The following is an 18,495-nucleotide window of genomic DNA, read 5'->3' on the forward strand; positions in this document are numbered from 1 at the left end:
TACTGAGTCTACCACTAGCAATACAAACATGCTTTAGCCGGTTGGTTTGGAAATATACATGGGGTGTAAGGTGGGCAACTGCTAGCAGTAGTAAGAGAACAACCTTCTTCAAATAAACTAAAACAACCTGAGTGTATTGTAGTTTATAGTTAATACATGCACATTTTTAACAGACACTATCCTTTTAAGCTGTTTTAGTTTGGGACTAAATGTTGTGCCATGCATGTAGGCCTGAATGGTTTTACCCCAACACTGGTTACATTACAGTTTGTCAGTGTGTAGCCCAAACAGTAACTTAAGACAATGTGCCTGAGAGAAAAACAATTAGTCCTGCCTAAGGTAGAGGTGAACATGTGTTCATAAGACTCAACATGTGGTTGTGTGTCAGAGAGTACACTGGAGGTGGGCTGGGTCTCTACATTACATAAGAGCCAAATAAAAGTGTCTAACTTTCGCCCGGCATGCTCTACTCTGTACCCTCCTCGTATGTCTAATCACGGGTTTACCACCTCTAAATAGCCTAGGTGTTCTTTGTTAAAATCATAATATTTGATTGCAGAGGTGCCGGCGAGGGTGCTTATTGTACGACACGCCGTTATTTATGTTGAGGAGGAAGTTGTGGTGACTTTAGGAAAGCAGAAGGACAGGACCCATATGAAAACCAAAACAAAGTCTGTTGTCAAGTTTATCCCCTTTTCATTTATACTATCTGCTTGTTTGACTTTATCACAGACCTACAGGTTGTTTTTGTTATTCTGCATATTTTAGATATGTTTAAACAGTTAAAAAAGCTTAATGAAGTGCACAAGAGTCACTATCAATTCAAAGCCTGTGCAGCTAAACAACTGTCTGTAAGGCCTTGTGCTTGGGTTGTATCCATGTTGGAAGTAGTGAAAACAATTTTTTTTACCGTCAATAATTAGCAGTTTAGGTGGCTATCCTGAACCAAAAAATTACAATTGTTCATCATTTGTGATGTCATCATTGGATTGTGTTGCTCAGTATTATTGTAACCTGCAACTACAACTAAACTGGCCATCGGTTTAAAAAGATCTTCTGGATAAATTGGTAAGGGTTTGTGACTCCTGTGGTTCACAATCAACCATATGCACGAAATGTAAGGTTGACTATCAGTGTTGCATCACTCCAGAGATCATTCACAATTTAGTTAATCAGAGTTCATGACTTACATCTGACATATTTGAACAGTTTACACCTATATTTGCTTTTTAGCCAAACTTCTGAAATCCATCAGTGTCTCAACAAACGTCTGTACAAAAACAAATACAACTTAAATATTTCAAAGGCTAAATATCTAATCCGAAAGAGCATTTTAAGTCATTTATAAATAAGAATAGGAATCTGACTAAGCATAGAGGACCACTTTTTGTGTATTTCACCGCTTTAAATGCATTTGACTATTGACACAGCTACTCAGCTATACAGCTACTTGCTAGCAATGTGAAGCTAGTCTTTTTTCAAACTTACTATTTGTTAATTCCTCAGACAAGAGCAGTGTTTATGTTTTTCCTCAAAGGACATAAAGATATATAAGGAGTTCTATTTTTTACACTTCAGCACCTGCTTTTAAAGGGAAACGTTTAAACGTGATTTAATGGAAAAGAAAATCTCTTCCAGGAAAAAAGGCAGCTCTAAAAATGTCATCTTGTGATTGTGATCACAGTATCTAGTGAAATAATCCAGTTTTATTATTCCAGCCATGACCATGCAGCTCTGTCCTTGCTTCTCCTCTCTCACTTTTCCCAGATAACGTCACAGTCATGTATGAAGTTTACTGTTTGTTCATTAAAAGTTTCCTGCAGGGCAAAGCAAATCACCGCCGATTCAAAACAGCCTATGATCCTCCAAAAATCTTTTTAGTGAGGGATGGTGCTTGTATCGATACACGGCATATGAAACTACTGTACACCAGGGATTCCGCTAGGATTTTTTTCTTGCCGGTCAAGTGTCCAGAAAGAATTTATTTTACCGGACAAATTTGAAACTTACCGGTCATGTTTCAATAATAAGAATAAGAATTGTGTAGGCGTGTGGTGCAGTGGGTTGTGCGTTGGTGTTCGGATCAGGGGGTCACTGGTTCAAACCCCACTGCAGTCAGCATGTCGTTGTGTCCCTGGGCAAGACACTTCAACCCAAATTGCTCCTGTGGGGATTGTCCACAGTATTGAGTATGTAATTCGCTTTGGATAAAAGCATCTAACAAGTAACATGTAATGTGTAGCAGAGTTTCCGTTAGCTTGTAATTACCGGACTATGACCGGATATGCTGATGTTTAAGACTCAGTTAATGGGGCTCATTTTTATATTGCTTCAGTTTATAATCGTAACGGATCGAAAAGTTCAGATTCATTTTTCAATAAATGATGCGCTTCCACAAACAACAAACAACATAATTATTACATTCAAACAAACTACTTATAGTAGATGAAGTAAATTATTCAAAAGTTTACATTAACTTTGAATATTAACACGGGAGAAACGGATCCTCTCTTTTTTCTCTCTCTCTCTCTCTCTCTCTCTCTCTCTCTCCTGACAGCCCGTCAGTATCTCATGCAGCTTGCTAAACAGCGGGCGGAGCTTCAGGTGATCATGTAGAGCTGCGTGTCTCCGTCAGACTCAGCAGCTGATCTGATTTCTCTCTCGCGTCCGGTTACACTTCACTCGCGTTTATGTCCATATCGATCAGATCCAGCTCTCCTGATCGGCCTTTATAGAGAGCACCGATCAAACTATTAAGAGTGAATATCGGCCGATGATGATCGGCGGCCAATCGATCGGAGCATCCCCAATTATTACCGGACATTTTGACCGGCAGGTTTTGAATTTACCGGTTTTTAATAAATGTTATCAGCTAAAAAATGGTAATTATCGGCTAACGGAAACCCTGCTGTACACATACTGTAAAAGGACATTTCAGACCAATGTGTATTATCTATAACCCAGCTCAGTGTTTTCTGTGTTTCAGATCAACAAATTCCTAATGTATCTCTCTCTCTCTTTCTCTCAGGTGCTGGGGAGTCCGGAAAGAGCACAATAGTGAAACAGATGAGGATCCTACATGTCAATGGCTTCAATGCAGAGTAAGCACCATTTTGTAAAAAAAACATCTAGCCGTTTCATTTTGGATGTCCAAACTGTTATAGTCGGAACAAAGTGATATGTATTAGTGTTCTCTCAACAGAGAAAGAACTGTGCTTTTATTTTGGATAAAAACATGGTAGACTTGTCAGACTGCCGTGCAGCAATGGAAGTTTGACCCTTGAGAGGTAAAAGCCAACGACAGTGGTGAAAAACAAGTTATGTACCTATTATGACATGTCAATATTACAGATGTTTTGACTAAAATTGGATATTGAGGTAATCCATCTGCTGTTATCTGGCTAGCAGCTCCTTGTAAAGTAAATCTAGAAGTCAGTTTGCTTAATGAGACAATGTCATCTCACCTCAGTAAAGATAATATTTAATGCTGAATTAATTGAGAGAAATACTTATCTTCATCACGACAGGATTTGTATCTTCCAATAAACTTAATTGATGCCATGCAAAGCCTTATGGGAACTGTATTTGAGAAGAATGCTATTGACAATTGTTGTTATACCTCAGTTTGAAATAAGAGTCCATGAAGGAACAAACCCTCTGTGCAAAAATAGACTGTATCACAGTTTTCTATTTCTCTTCCATACGTTTATCTAAACTTTCTGGATATTGTTGTTCAAGAACCAATCTGCTGACCCAAGTCAAGTAAGACAAGAATGAAGGATCATTTTATTTTAGACACCCAGCTTTGCCCTTTGTTGTGTGAACTAAATGTTTTCCAGATTACAATTATTTCATTGATCTTTCTGTTTTTTATTTTCAGTACTTTAGACACACAAGTCACAATTGTTTCTTACAAGAGACTTCAATTGTGTCAGTTCTTTTTTTTCTTTCTGCTTTCTGGTCTCTGAACCACATCCCTGACTTATGGCGCGCTTCCACTGCAGCGCGGAGCTCGCTTTAAGCGTGCCGAGCCGTGCGGGGCCCGTTTTTGGTTGCGTTTCCACTTGGCCTAGTACCAGCTAGCGGGTCCTAATTCACAGTTTTTCTGGCCCCATAAAATCGTGGTTCTAGGGCCAGGAACAACCAGGCTGAGTCGGGCTGAGTATGCTAAACTAGAGAGAGAAACGCTGGCAAGGGGGCTACTACAACTACAACAAGATGAACATATTTGACCGTGATTTAATTGCAATACACGTTTCAAAAAGATGCCGAAGTAACAACATACTGATACCGGTTAGTAAAAACCATGAATTAATGCTTTGACGAGTCTGCAGACAGACGGCAGGCGAAAAACCTTTTAAAATGTGTGTTGTCTAAATGGAGATTGGCTAAGCTAAAGCAGTATATGCTCCGACCGTCCACACTCACAACAACAGCCTACAGACATAAATAAACCAGCGACTGTATTCGCCATGACACAGACAGTCTGTGGTTTGTACTTGTTTAACTTTTGTCTAGTTTCTGAACAGATATGAGGAGCTGTGGCTCTGAGTGCTAACAGCTAACGGCTGTGTTGTTTTTCTGGGGCTCTCATTGAAGATGGCGTCACGGCTCCGCCTACACTGCGTTATATTACCCCAGTTCCTAAACTGTAATGGAAATGCGCCATAAAGTGAGCCAGTCCTAACGAGGCCTAGCCATACCGAGCGAGGCTGTGTAGTGGAAATGCGCCATTACATCCCTGACTTGCTGCTCTTGCAATAAGCAATGTTTTGTGTGTCATTGACTTGGCCTGTATTGGTCTGGTGGTTGTGATGGGGATGGAAGTATCATTGCAAAGTTAGAATAGAAAATCAACACCTAAGGCAGACAAGAGCGTATGACCCAGCGTGTGACTCCACAACACTGAGCTGTGTGTGTTAATGCGTGTGTGTTAGTGTGTGCTCAGGTGGATGGGTGTCCTCAAAAATAAGTTACAGCATCATAACGGTTTAATCTGTGACATTGCATGGATTATCCGGCAGATTTTTTTGTCATCCACGCCATGTATGGCTCCTTTGTTTCCTTTATGTTGAGTAAGCTTCCATATATGATGCTCCATGTCTCACGGTTTTACTTGTATTTTCGGTCAGATGTCATCTTTTAAGTTCATTACAATAAATCACCAGTTGCTTGTAGGTCTCCACATGATGAGCATAGTAATATGTTTTAATAAGCTCAGATCCTGAGGCAGGACATACATTTACTGATGTGGGACTGAAAGAGTTCAATAATGCCTGTGATAAAAGATTTTGGGTGAATGGATTGAGTGTTGTGGTAACCTAAAGGTCAAAGCAATTGGCTTGTGACCGGAAGACTGCTGGTTCCAATTGCTGGCCTCATTTAAAAAAATGAATGAATGACTCAGCCCTCTCTCTTTTATTCTCAACTATGACTAAACTTCCCTTGGACAAGACATTCAACTGCCAGCCTCATCACTGGAGCTGTTAAGTGGTCAAAGGCTGAGGACTGCCAATGTGCAGGACCATTTCTGTATTTATGAAAAAGCTTGAAGGAACCCATGGATGTAGAGAAGGTACAGAGTTAGAGGCGGGGCCCCTTTTTATGCCAAAGAAAGTAGCTGACTAATGGTGTAAAACCCTCAGATGTTCTGCATTTATGGGCTCATAGAGCAAACACAAAATTAGAAATAAGTGATTTATCTTTAAAACGATTCCATGCTTTTGTCTATGGAAATATTGATTTTAGATTCTTGAGATTGTAAGCAATTCTTACATTTTCCCTTTTTATCAACATTTGCTGGTTAAGATAAGATGTACTTTATTGATCCCAAAAACATTTTGTTGCAGTAAAATAAAAAAAAACAAGGCATTGCACATAATTAGAAATTAAGAGTAGAAATAAACAATTCTAAAATATAAACCAAAAATGTATCAAAGTTACAGCTTTTCAAATGTTTTAATTTCTATATCATTATTAATTAACTTGGCTTTTATTTGATGTCCCTCTTCTATGCTGTTATGGGACTATTTGTTGAGGTTGTATAGACTAAATGAGCATGCCTACAGTTCTTCGGTTCGATTCAATTTCAATATTTTGATTTCGCAGGCAAACCCGTAAAAAAACAGATTAATTAATGACACATTTTAATTATTGTGGCTTTGATTTCACACCTTGTACCTGCCAGCTGCATTTATCCACCTTAACGTATCACAAGACATCATCACTGAACCACGCTGTGTCATGTCTTCTTCCTCGCTCTAACCTCTCACAGACACACACACACGCGCACACCACCATGTGATTTTTAATGACTATCAGGTTAATAATGTAAACAAGGCCTTCTCAATTTCCCATCTAACCCAATAAACTCTGTCTTACCCCTTATTTTCTCTCTACTTCTCATTCTGTTACCACTTGTCAACAAGTATAACTCAATTTGTTTATTAAACAGTAATTGTCTTGTACATTATGTTTATTTAAACATAATACATAACATGATTTTAGTGGTAATTAAATCACTCACTGCAGTAATTCCTGCCTTTCTGCACCAAATTCAAGAAAAACACATTGTAAATTGTGTTTTTTTTTCCGGCATTCCCCTCTTGTCAAAGTTACAGTTTCTGCTTATTTGAGTAATAATAATCTCTTGTTTTCATATTTATTTTATTATCTGCCAGAGAGAACATTCCTTTACAGATAGCATTGCAGCCACATGGTAACTCGGCTCCTCAAAGTGTGTGTGATAGCCTACATGTGAGCACTTCTTGTTTGTTTATGTAGGCTTTACGAAGAGCCTCACATACTTGATTGTATTAGTTTGCAGGAGGCGATACTGACATGTCTTAAATTCTGCTGCTAAAATAGGTTTTTTTGTATTATTAAAGCAAATATTGGCATGGGGCAAACTATAGAGAACAATTACAATTAAGTACTTCACAATCCCAAAACCTGATGCCCTGTAAAGTAAAGTTTGAAGGAGTTGTGCAGCCTCTTGGGTAATTGGTTGAGAGATTGCACTGATCTGTGGCTGGCAGGAAGGATGAAATCAAATATCACATAGGAAAAAAAAAATGACATCACCTTGCTGTAATGCAGACTTAAAAACACAACACTAAAACCATATTATGAAACAAAGAGGCCCGCCTCGCCCTCTGTCGCCGACAAAGATCTATTGTAAACACAATGTTGTCCTGGAAGGCTCAAGGTGAAAGATAGACTAACTGGCTCTCTGGTTGCCTTTTAATAGAAACATTTCTGTCACAGAGAGTCCAAATGTCTTGTATAAACAGCAGACAGACATCATCTCTCCACCACGCGTGCCAACGAAGGTCTGTTTACCCTTCTCGGATCAGAAACAAACTGAATGCGGCTCAGTGTTGTGTACCATGTCACGGTGACACAGAACTCCTCTTTTGAACACCAAAACAACACTTTCTAAATAAACCCTTTATTTGTGTACAAAAGAAGAGCATACAAACTATGTTGTGAGAAATGTCACATTTAATGTCACTCATTTGATATTTTCACATTCATCCCATTACATCTTTATTTTGAAAATAATGTGTTTTTCTTCCTGCATTTTAACAACTATTTCCACAAATACCTTGATCTTTTTTGGTTATTTATGTGATAATAAGTGTTCTTTCATCTGTGAACAGACATAATAACAAAGATGCATATCATTATTGAATTAAAAGAACATTTCACCAGCTTTATTCATTATAAATTGCTGTAGCACCCCTTTAATACTGCTTTAGAAACCTTAACCTCAGTGATTAATATGTGTGTGATTTGCCGTGCCGCCACAAATAAATATCGTCCGCCACAAATGGATCTCATCCCAACCTTTTCTCCCAAGAGCCCCCCCAAATGACTCCTGTTGGAAGTTGCACACACACACACACACACACACACACACACACACACACACGGGAGGAGACCGATCTGATCGGAGCAACTGTGACAAATAATCCAACTGAAACCGGCATGGACAATGACTGTTTTAAAAATGCAATTATCCAGACAAGCCTGGTTTGGACACTTTACGGGCAGAAGAAACATTTCTATTAAAGAAAGAATTATACATTTCTGTCTTTTTAGGCCTTTAATAGCTACTAACTTGAATTTTTATTCTAATGAATTAATCAATAATTTTTTATATTTTATTGTAATGTAGAGACAAGGCTTTTAGCGACAATCATGTATTGCGTTTAAAATTATATGTAAAAATGTGATATGATGGCCTCAAATCATCTGACGCCTGGCGCACCCCCTGCGATCTTTGGCGCCCCCCAGGTTGGGAACCACTGGTCTAATGGATAGTGAGGTGGGCTGATGATCGGAAGGTTGCGAGTTCAAATCCCGCCTGGAACACCACTACTAGTGTGCCCTTGAGTAAGGCACTTCTCCAGGGAGAATGTCCCTGTAATTGGTCATTGTAAGTCGTTTTGGAATAAGGCCTAAATTGTAAATGATATTTCTGGGAGAATAAACCCCACAGATCTTCAACTCCGGTGTGTCTCACTCATTAACAACGCAACACAGAGCAACAAGAATGTTGTCTACAGTAGCCATGAACTTGCATGTATTTTCTTATTTGAGGGGGGGGTGGATGCGTGGGTCATCCGAATAGGTTAAGGGGCCTTTGGCTTTTCTTGCCGGGGGGCTGCGGTGCGGTGCCCCCACAAATAGAATCAAATTCTGTGGGAAACACTGCATACCTGTCTTTATTTTATTTTTGCATACCTTTGGTGTGACGACACTCTTCAGGCTGTGTTACTGTTGTAAATCAATAACGAGATCATCTGTTTTGTCTCCTTTTCAGAGAGAAGAAGCAGAAAATCCATGACATCAAGAATAATATTAAAGAAGCTATTGAAGTAAGTGGTGGAAAAAACAACAAAATAGCTGTATGTGCTTCCTGTCCGGTTTCTGTCTCTGTCCTCTAAAGTGAAATGTACTAAATGTATTTTGTGTTTGTTTTTTTGTGTTAGACCATAGTAACAGCTATGAGCACCCTGGCACCGCCTGTGCAGTTGGCCTGCCCACAGAACCAGTACCGCATCGAATACGTCCTCAACCTCGTCACCCAGAAGAACTTTGAGTTTACATCTGTGAGTAGTACAAATATTCACAAAGAAATCACACGCACACTGTCAATTCACTCCAATTTTAAAGAATTTGCTTATGCTTGTAGTTTTGCAATGACTTGGAATATTTTAACAAACGTTGCAAGTTAACCCTTTTTAGTTTTTACCTCGACATATGGGCTGGATGGCTAAGTCAAAGTAAAGTTGTGGCCGATATAAAACATTAGCAACAGCTGCAGGCATCCCAGCGGTGTCTGTATCCTTAGATGACAGGAAGTAATAGTCCCAACATCCCAGGTGATAATCCCTTGACAGGGGTAGCAAAAACTGAGGTTCACTAATGACCTGATGGGTAACCTCTGTGTGAGTTTAATATTCTCAATGGGACATTACTAATTGTCTGAGCCAAGAGACCAAACTCATAGTCTGGGACTCCCTGTTTATCCTCAGCCACCTGCGGGGCCGGGCTAAATTCACTCTGCATTAAGTCTCACGTAGGAATAGAACCTGTAGTTAGTTTTCTTATATATCTATTTAGTTTGAGGATTGGCTGTTTGATAGACATTCACTGTCAGAAGCCAGAGGACGGTTAGCTCAAATCCAAACCTTTGCTCTTCACCATAGGGTTTCACTAAGGGACCATCAATAAACTACAGTTTTAACCGTGCCCGTGTTAGTTAAAATTACGCCAAAAAATGTGAACAGTCTGCCGCCGTGGCACAAACTAGAGACTTGCGAGGCGGCAGCAGAGCAGTTTTGCTTTCACAACCTTTGTATGTTTATTTTTGCCTTTTTATTTCTACCTTTGTATGTTTATAGAGACACTTTAATCTGAGCTTGAACTGCATTTCCAGACTATGGTCATTGAGATTTTATTTTGAACTGATGTTAAAACTGTTGATAGGAAATTAATTTCAGCTGCTGTGGTTCTGCTCTCTCAGAACTCCTAAAGGGGATTGATAGTGTCACATCTCATACCTGAGGATTCAGGCTTTCTAGTTGCTAAGTTTGATGTTTGAGCAGCAAGTGTTCCTTGAGAGAGAAAAGAAGCAGGCAGCGATAGAGGGAGAGGAAGCAAGGAAGAAAATGCATTACATCAGGAGAGGAAGAGTGAATCCATTGCATGACTGATATGAAAGAGCGCTCTGTTTGTAAACTCACGATGATGAAATCATTCTTTTTTTTACACATGAGTGACAATGCAGCTGTTAAGATTTCTCTTTGACACCCAACACGGTGTTGACATTCAATAAAGACACATTTAGTGTCAGGTGGAAGCTTAAAGCAGCTGATGCAAACAAGGAAAATAGAAATGCAACAATGAACTGATTTGTCAATCATCAGAAATGTAATTGGTTGATCGACTAATAGGGATGTAACGATACCAAAAACTCACATTACGATAATATCGCGATTAAAAAGTCCACGGTACAATATTTATCGCGATATTGAAAAATAAAGGGGGAAAAAATGTGAATTACTTTTCTTTTTTACTTGCATTTCTTTTTATTTTATTAAATAATAAATCTGATTTGTACAGCATTTTAGTAGGATAGTAGTATTTTAAAGTGCCAACAATATAATAATCAGACCCTGCAATAGAATAAATCAAGTTTCACTTTAGTTTTTCAAGTAACTCTAACTCACTCACTCAGCATCATCAAGGTTATCTTTTAGGAATATGAGCATGTCCACATTTCCAGGTAGAAGGGATGTTTGGGCGTTTACAATATCCCCTGCTGTGGAAAAAACTCTCGCTTGGTACTGATGTTGCTGGGACAGAGAGATATGCTTTGGCCATGGGTGACAGCAGTGGGTAAAACTGTGCATTGTCTCTGCACCACTTCAAAAACAATACAGTTTTTGCCAAGAAGGTGAGGCCTATTGACAGGGCGAGATACAAATATACTGTTGTTACTTGTCAATGTCTCCAGGTATGTACATGTAGCCCTGTAAATACGATGTCCTTTTGTGTTATCTGTTGTTTTATGTTCATGTTGTAACCTACTTGCTGCCATGTTGAACAGGTCTCCCTTGAAAAAGAGATTGATTATCTGAATGGGACCATCTGGTTAAATAAAGGTTTAAAAATAAACAAATATTTTTAAAAAAATGTAAGAAATCGCGGTATATTTTGTCAGTCTCACAACGGTATTGAGGCATTTATTTACCGCGATATTCGATATATCGTTACATCCCTATCGATTAAGTATTTCAGATTTTTGCAGAAAATGTCAAATATTTCAGTTAGTGTGAGAATTCAAATATTTAACAACATAAACTAAACATTATTTGGAAAGAAAAATGAATTGCAAAATGTCAAATGTTCTCGATTTTTCATCTGCTTAAATGGTAAAAATGTTGCCCACATGTTTGCACACACATAGTTGTTTTAATACAGTGGAAGGTTATAATTGACATTTGGGGATCATTCACCTTCATCTTCGTTTTCACTTATGATAAACAACAAACACAAGTATTCTTTATACAAGTTAATAAAAACGTTCTAATGAAAGATATTGATCTGAACATTTTATCAGGAAGATTAGAAGGTAAAGGGCAGCATGTAAAATCACAAATGGCTGTCCAATGCTCGAGTCTTATGCTGAGCGAGCACACAGAGAACTAATGTCCTACTCAGCAACACTTCATTAAGACACATGAGCTGTTGCAGGTTTCAAATCTGTGAGTTTTCCTCCACGGGTCGCTCTCTTTACCACTAAATAATCACTCGGCAGCCTGAGGAATTCCACTCATGCCGAGCTGTTGGGAAGCAATTATTTATTTGCGGTTGTTGTTTGGCTTTACTTGTTTGGTTGGTTGACTTGTTTATGACTAGCGCGGCATAGTTTCCAAGTTATAAAAGAGGATGGCGAAAGTGTACTCTGCTTTTCGGTCTGCATGACTGTGTGTGTTTGTGTGTGTGTTTTCCCACTGTGGAACATGGAAGTAGCCTGTGTTTGACCAAAACGTATCTTACATGTAGGGGAAATACATGTCTAGGATACAGCAGGTGAACTGTGTGTTTTTGACAAATGCACACAATCACCGGACCCTTTCTCCCAATTAAGCAGTAGGAATAGTTGTGTTGTTCTTATGTGACTGACAGTGTCTGCATTTGGTCATTCATGTGTTTCTGTTTCCTCCGCAGGAGTTTTACGAACATGCGAAGACACTGTGGCAGGACGAGGGGGTCAGGGCATGCTTCGAGAGATCCAACGAGTACCAGCTGATCGACTGTGCACAATAGTAAGTAACTACATGGTGTAGGCCGTGATGTAAGTTTGGATTAGTGGACCAAAATGAATGATACTTTTCTCATTAACTGATTCATTGTCTTGTCCTTACTTAGTTTTGTTGGTTTATTGTGGTTCACTCTGCCAGAAGTCAAACAAGGGAAGCACGCATTGGCCTTCTATGATGTTAGTGCTTTTGTTTGCAGCTAGCAACAGAGCAGCTGTTCTGTGTCTCGTACAGTATGGAGATTAAACCAGTTTAGCCCAATTATTTCCAAATTGAAAAGTGGTTGTGATGGGAGGTTATCTGGTATCAAAACAGAAGACTTTGGCCCAGGCAATAGAAAAAAACATATTTTATAGCATTCAAATCGAGGAGTCACACCATCCTTATTCCTGGAAACCAGATTTGACGGTGCTTCTTGTTACTGTCTATCATTCTTCTCTCTTGCCTGCACAACACAATCAAAAGGAGAAGTCATTATACAGATTTAATGGAATACCACAAACATGCCTGACGTTAACTGCAGACAGATTTACAGTAATATGTTGTGTATCTTTCGAGATAAACTCTTACAAGTACGCAGTTGATGTCCAATCATAAAGGTGATGATTTTGCGCTTCAATCTAATGGCATCTGTAGGACAAGCTTTGTGCCCATTAGGTAACTTCAGAGATATGACTTCATGGGTACTTAGCAAATGTTGTTTTACAATACTGGTCTACAGTCAACAACCTTAATCAATTTATTTACTTTTTACGGTTTTTTCTTTCTCTCCTTTATGAACTGACAGAGGGATAGTAGGTCAATGCTCAGATAGCACCAACATTAGCAACATCTTTGCCTGTCAAACAAATGTGTTTTATACCAAGATGTGTTTATGAGCATGGAGATATTGCTAGAAAATACTTTAAATTCTGCCTTTTTAATTAAGATAGCGAGTCAACTCTATAGTCACTGGTATTCATTTCAAACATTTTAAAACCTCTTTGCAGGAGCCTCTAGATCAGGGGTCACCAACTACATTGGTCCAAGGGCCAAAACTAATCCAAGAGACACTTTCGGGGGCCAGAGATTTTTATATATATTTATATATATAAATCATAATAATTTATATATATATATATATATATATATATATATATATAATTGATTAATATGTTCACTTTATTGAAATGTTTTATAAGCCTGTATCCGGGGTAATAAAACTGAAAGCAGTCCTGATTGGCAGGGAAATAAATCAACTTTTTTATTAATACCGTGTCCTGATTGGTGGGAAACGGTTGCAGGATATAAGAAAATTGTTTGCCAGGCACGCATATCTCAAATAATGTATGCGCTGCGATTTCCCCACATAAACATAACAGTCTGCACTGAAACGATTTTCTCCTGTGTGATCCACTTCCTCCTTGGCGAACCGGTAACTTTCTTGTTAACCCGTTTTGGTTTAAAAACAGAATAAGTTCCGGTTTTTGATTTTCCGTTTTGGTTTTGAGCGTGGGGCTCGAACCCGTGTAACTCGAAGTGACATGAGTGGGGGGCGAACGCACTAACCACTCCGCCAACGCCACAGTCACCCCCCCTCCGTGCTGGCCGGATGAGAATGTCTGGCGGGGCACTGCTCTAGATTGTTTCTTCATTGAGGTACATCTGAGGTGGTCACGTTGGATACCATTTCGAATATATGCAGTTTACCTTTTATGTAATTATTTAGGGCAATCAATGAATTCTGTCTAATTTTGTTCCCAGCATGAGCATCTCTCAGCCAGTATAATCTCCAAAACCAAACCTTTGCGTCATCATATCTATATGATGCCTATGGCTTTCTTTGAAGAATGCACAAGGGCATCTTGAAAGGGATTTTAAGGCATGTAAAATAGTGGAATATTTTTCATGTAACAGCAGCAGTCTGCAGTGTTTGGGAGCAAACATGGCCGAGGCTGAGTCATCCGCAGATCAGAGGAAGTTTAGAGGAGGAGAGGTGGGGATTTGTGAGGAGGATAACGTCACTGCTCAGCTGTGGAAAGACTGCAGCCTCAACTGATATGTGCTAATAATCGTTAGAATATTAATTGCATTTAAATTGGTACTTTCAGATTTTGTTGGTGTTATTTGAAAGTTACCTTGAGGAGAAACTCTCCCCTGTTTCTTCCTCAGGTGGTTGAGTTGGTACAGTCCAGTCTTTTGTTCCCTCTCTCCTCTCGCTCACACATCCAGTATAAAAACTCACAAGCTCCTCCTGCTCCTGCTTTCCTTTTCCTCCTTTTCTCCATCTCCGTCCGTCTGTCTGTCTTCTTTTAGTCCAGCCGCAGTAGATTGGGAGCTGATGGACTATTAATAGCGTCTGTGGTTGGGTCTCCATGGTAACCGTGCTGGAGGCCAGGGCACTGGGGAGCTATTTTTGAAATCTGCTCTGTAATGTCAGACGGACGCCATAACGCTTGCAATCTCCGTCCTCCTCTCCCTCTGTGTCTTACCTTCATCACGTGCACTCTCACATGCACTCTCTCTGTAATGCACACATCAGCATGTCTCTGACCAGCCTTGGATGTTTTTACAGGTGAAATGGCCAATAGAGCTTATATTAAAGAGAGTTTATCCATCACTGGACATAAAGACAGTCTGACAGAAGAGACATCTCTGGGATGTCTACAGTCAAATCAAACTGTAATCATCTTTATGTAATCCGCAACTTCCTGTTCCTTTCTGATCGGTTTTATTTTACATCGACAGATCATGTAAAGTTCAGAGACAGTTTTTAAGAAAGGAAATGGTGTGAGCATTAAATATTCTCATCCACATTAAATATCGTACATAGAAAGCAGCGTTACAGGAATTATCGAATAGAATTCAGCATGATTTTTTTTTTAGCAGACTATTTAGTAAAGCGTTGTCGCTATTTCTTCAGATTTGTGCAAAGGCAAGCTTAAAGAGCACTAAAGGACATACTTAATGTTCTGTTGGAGTTATAAAGAGGTTAACACGCAGATAATGATTTCACTTGATACTGAATGTGGAGCTTTAGCACGCCTGTGCAAATCTTTAACAATGAACCCACACTCGGATCAGCATTATTCTCTCCCTAACATTGTTTTATTTCTTCTTCTTTCCTCTCAGCTTTCTAGACAAGATTGAGATTGTGAAACAGAATGACTACACTCCGACAGATCAGGTGAGTGAAACATTTAAATGACCTACATTTAATTTTGCATGTATATTTTCATACACAGGAAATGGGTTGAAAGTGTAGTCTACATCATCCCTTATAACCTTTTCTCAAATGTAATAGTACACACCCATGTTTCAGTTGAGTCTTGATCTGATTATTGCATTTTTTTCAAGTGCATTTTTTATTTATTTTCCAAATCAACAATATTTGCCGTTTGCAAAGCCTATGAGTGGGGGCAGAAAATAAAAACACATTGCGTCCCAGTTTCTCCAGTTCTTACCCTGTTCTAGAAAATAAGTTCAGCAGCAACTTGCCAAGTGTAATGCTTGCTCCAGGTTTTCAGAATAATCATTCAAAATCCTGTAGGATGTCTTGATGACCTTGGAACCTTTTTATTCACAATTTTGTTTTTTCTTCAGGATTTGCTGCGGTGCAGAGTCCTGACATCGGGCATCTTTGAGACTAGATTCCAAGTGGACAAAGTTAACTTTCAGTAAGTAAAACCGTAAAGAAAAGGGCGGTGACATAAATAAATTATTCATAACTTTCTTAGAAAACTGTATCATTATCAGTGTGAGAATGTAAGATGTACAGTCTCTACACATGGTGGCAGAATTTCACCTTTTAACACCTCTTGTTTGATTCCCACAGTATGTTCGATGTTGGCGGTCAAAGAGACGAGCGCCGGAAATGGATTCAGTGCTTTAACGGTAACTCGAGATTCTTTCTCTGTGTTCCTCTCACTTCACTAAGACCACGTCTTTTTTTCTTTCACTGATTCATGCGTGCGCCTCACCCTCCTCAGATGTAACGGCCATCATCTTCGTGGTGGCCAGTAGCAGTTACAACATGGTGATCAGAGAGGACAATCAGACCAACCGTTTACAGGAGGCCCTCAACCTCTTCAAGAACATCTGGAACAACAGGTGAGCACACTCAGACCTGATCTCTGCATGTGGTTTTCAGACCTGAGAGTGAAGTGAAATGGCAACGTTGCAGTGGTGGAAAAGTACCGATACCCCACTATGAAAGTACTCTACATAAGTATCAAAAGTCAAAGTACGTATTCTGCTGTCAAATGGTCTCTGTTGCTATTAGTGCTCCAATTAAGGAATACTACATCCTTGAAGTGCTATTTGATTATCAGTTACTCTGCGCGTGTTACCTTGAATTCTTACATGCGCACACAATACAGAATGTGAAAACAGATTCAAGTGGCGATGAATTGAAGTAAATGGAGGCTGTGTTTATAAATCAGAAAGACTATGTTAAAACATCCAGCCTAGGTAATCAGAAGTAGAAAGACTGTCTGAGTTGGATTTAATAAACCGAGCTTAAAATATACTTGCTGCATGCTGCCGAAAACCTGCAGTTACTCCCACACAGGACGGAGGAGAGGAGCCCCGCTGTGAACTATTGTAAAGTTAGGACAGATCGTCTCTGTGTCTTAATCCTTCAAAATGATGCACAGACTTCAGATTTTGTCAGTCATTTAAAAAAGAAAAATTACGGCTAAGGCAACCTATTCCAGTCACCTAGTCGAGCAAAACATATAATTGTCGGCTACTGCTATCGACGCATGTCATCTTATTTACCGATGGCAGTAAATGGGGCTAGAAGAGTAGATCACATACTTTATTTACAAGATCCAGCTAAATGTAGGCCAATACATGTTTTAGAATAGATGGAAATGAACAAGGTCTTTGACAGTGTCTCTCCCACAAACACTGTGGTCACAGATATGAATAAGTATTGAATCTAGACACTCAATGATTTATTCCAATCTTTATGTTGTATGAAATACTCTGGACTGTTTTGATTGTTTTAGGACACAGATTTAGTTTTTATGCAGTTGGAGATCAATGCAGATGCACTTTGGGATAATGAGTATTTTCTAATAAATGTAAATGTATCCGCTGATCAAGCAGTCCTCTCCTGACCCCCCGTTTGTATTTATTTGACCAACTCAGAGATATCTTCTTGTGTCTCTCTTCATACAGTTTGATGGTTCAGTGTTTGATGTTGACGTGTTTTGTTTTGTTCTCTTCAGGTGGCTGCGGACCATTTCTGTCATCTTGTTCCTAAATAAACAGGATCTGCTAGCAGAGAAGGTGCTGGCAGGGAAGTCCAAAATCGATGAATACTTTCCTGAATTTGCTCGCTACACCACACCTGACGATGGTGAGCGGTTGAACCTCTTTCAGACCCCTGTTGACCTCGGACGGCTGATACCTCCCTTATATTGTTAGCTGCACAAATATACTTTTTCCAGCTTATTTATTACAGATAAGTATTTTTTTGTAAGGAATCCCCAAACTGTCTCAAAGATTCCCAACTGGAAACTGCCTTCTGAAAATCCCTTGCACATCACAATAAAATGTTCCTGAGCATGCAGAAACATCCCTGTGCTTCCAGAGGAATACACTGACACACAGCGATAGTTCCGCTGTGTCGAGTCATGTTTTTTCCTTCTCATTAAAGCAACTATGCATATACTTTCACAAGCCCTTATATGCTATTCCTTCAAAAGAAAACTAGAACTGTGAGGGATAATGCATCTACAGTCATTTTCCAGAAAAGGTCACCCTTGATGTGGAAAATGACTTGCATCACATCATAATGTATACCTGCTCACCAATATATGTTGTAAGAAATGTCACTTCATTATTCTCTCTCTTCTCTTCTAGCCACACCGGAGCCAGGAGAAGATCCACGTGTTACAAGGGCAAAGTACTTCATAAGAGATGAGTTCCTGGTGAGTGCAATAGGGACAGGTTCGCTTTTGGGCTTTGTAATGTGCACACTTTAAGAGTCCTTGTAGTAATAGTTTATATTGTTGTTCAAGAAACCCAACAATAAACTGAGGGCTTTATGATGATCACTCTTCCGCCATTAGTGTCCAAATAACAAATGTATCAATCCGCAGCTGAAAATAGTCCCGAACAAACGCAGTATTCACTCCTGAATTTAGTAATGTTTGCTAAAAGCTACAGGCCC

The 18,495-nt window shown here is 39.3% G+C and overlaps 1 protein-coding gene across 3 annotated transcripts in view; it reads left to right on the plus strand.

Moving 5' to 3' along the window:
- Window positions 1-18,495, plus strand: part of gnas (GNAS complex locus) — a 40,595-nt gene that overhangs the window by 19,140 nt on the left and 2,960 nt on the right. For 2 of the 3 annotated variants that reach the window (XM_079675398.1, XM_079675397.1), the window contains exons 2-11: window positions 3,029-3,101; window positions 8,828-8,882; window positions 8,997-9,116; window positions 12,244-12,341; window positions 15,447-15,501; window positions 15,918-15,991; window positions 16,150-16,208; window positions 16,304-16,424; window positions 17,549-17,679; window positions 18,186-18,253. In XM_079675398.1, coding sequence (XP_079531524.1) covers window positions 3,067-3,101; window positions 8,828-8,882; window positions 8,997-9,116; window positions 12,244-12,341; window positions 15,447-15,501; window positions 15,918-15,991; window positions 16,150-16,208; window positions 16,304-16,424; window positions 17,549-17,679; window positions 18,186-18,253 — 816 coding nt within the window. In that variant the 5' untranslated portion in view covers window positions 3,029-3,066. The remainder of the gene's footprint in view (window positions 1-3,028; window positions 3,102-8,827; window positions 8,883-8,996; window positions 9,117-12,243; window positions 12,342-15,446; window positions 15,502-15,917; window positions 15,992-16,149; window positions 16,209-16,303; window positions 16,425-17,548; window positions 17,680-18,185; window positions 18,254-18,495) is intronic. The other variant, XM_079675399.1, reaches the window with a different exon arrangement.

The sequence above is a fragment of the Notothenia rossii genome, assembly GCF_949606895.1.
Source record: "Notothenia rossii genome assembly, chromosome: 4".
Taxonomy (NCBI): domain Eukaryota; kingdom Metazoa; phylum Chordata; class Actinopteri; order Perciformes; family Nototheniidae; genus Notothenia; species Notothenia rossii.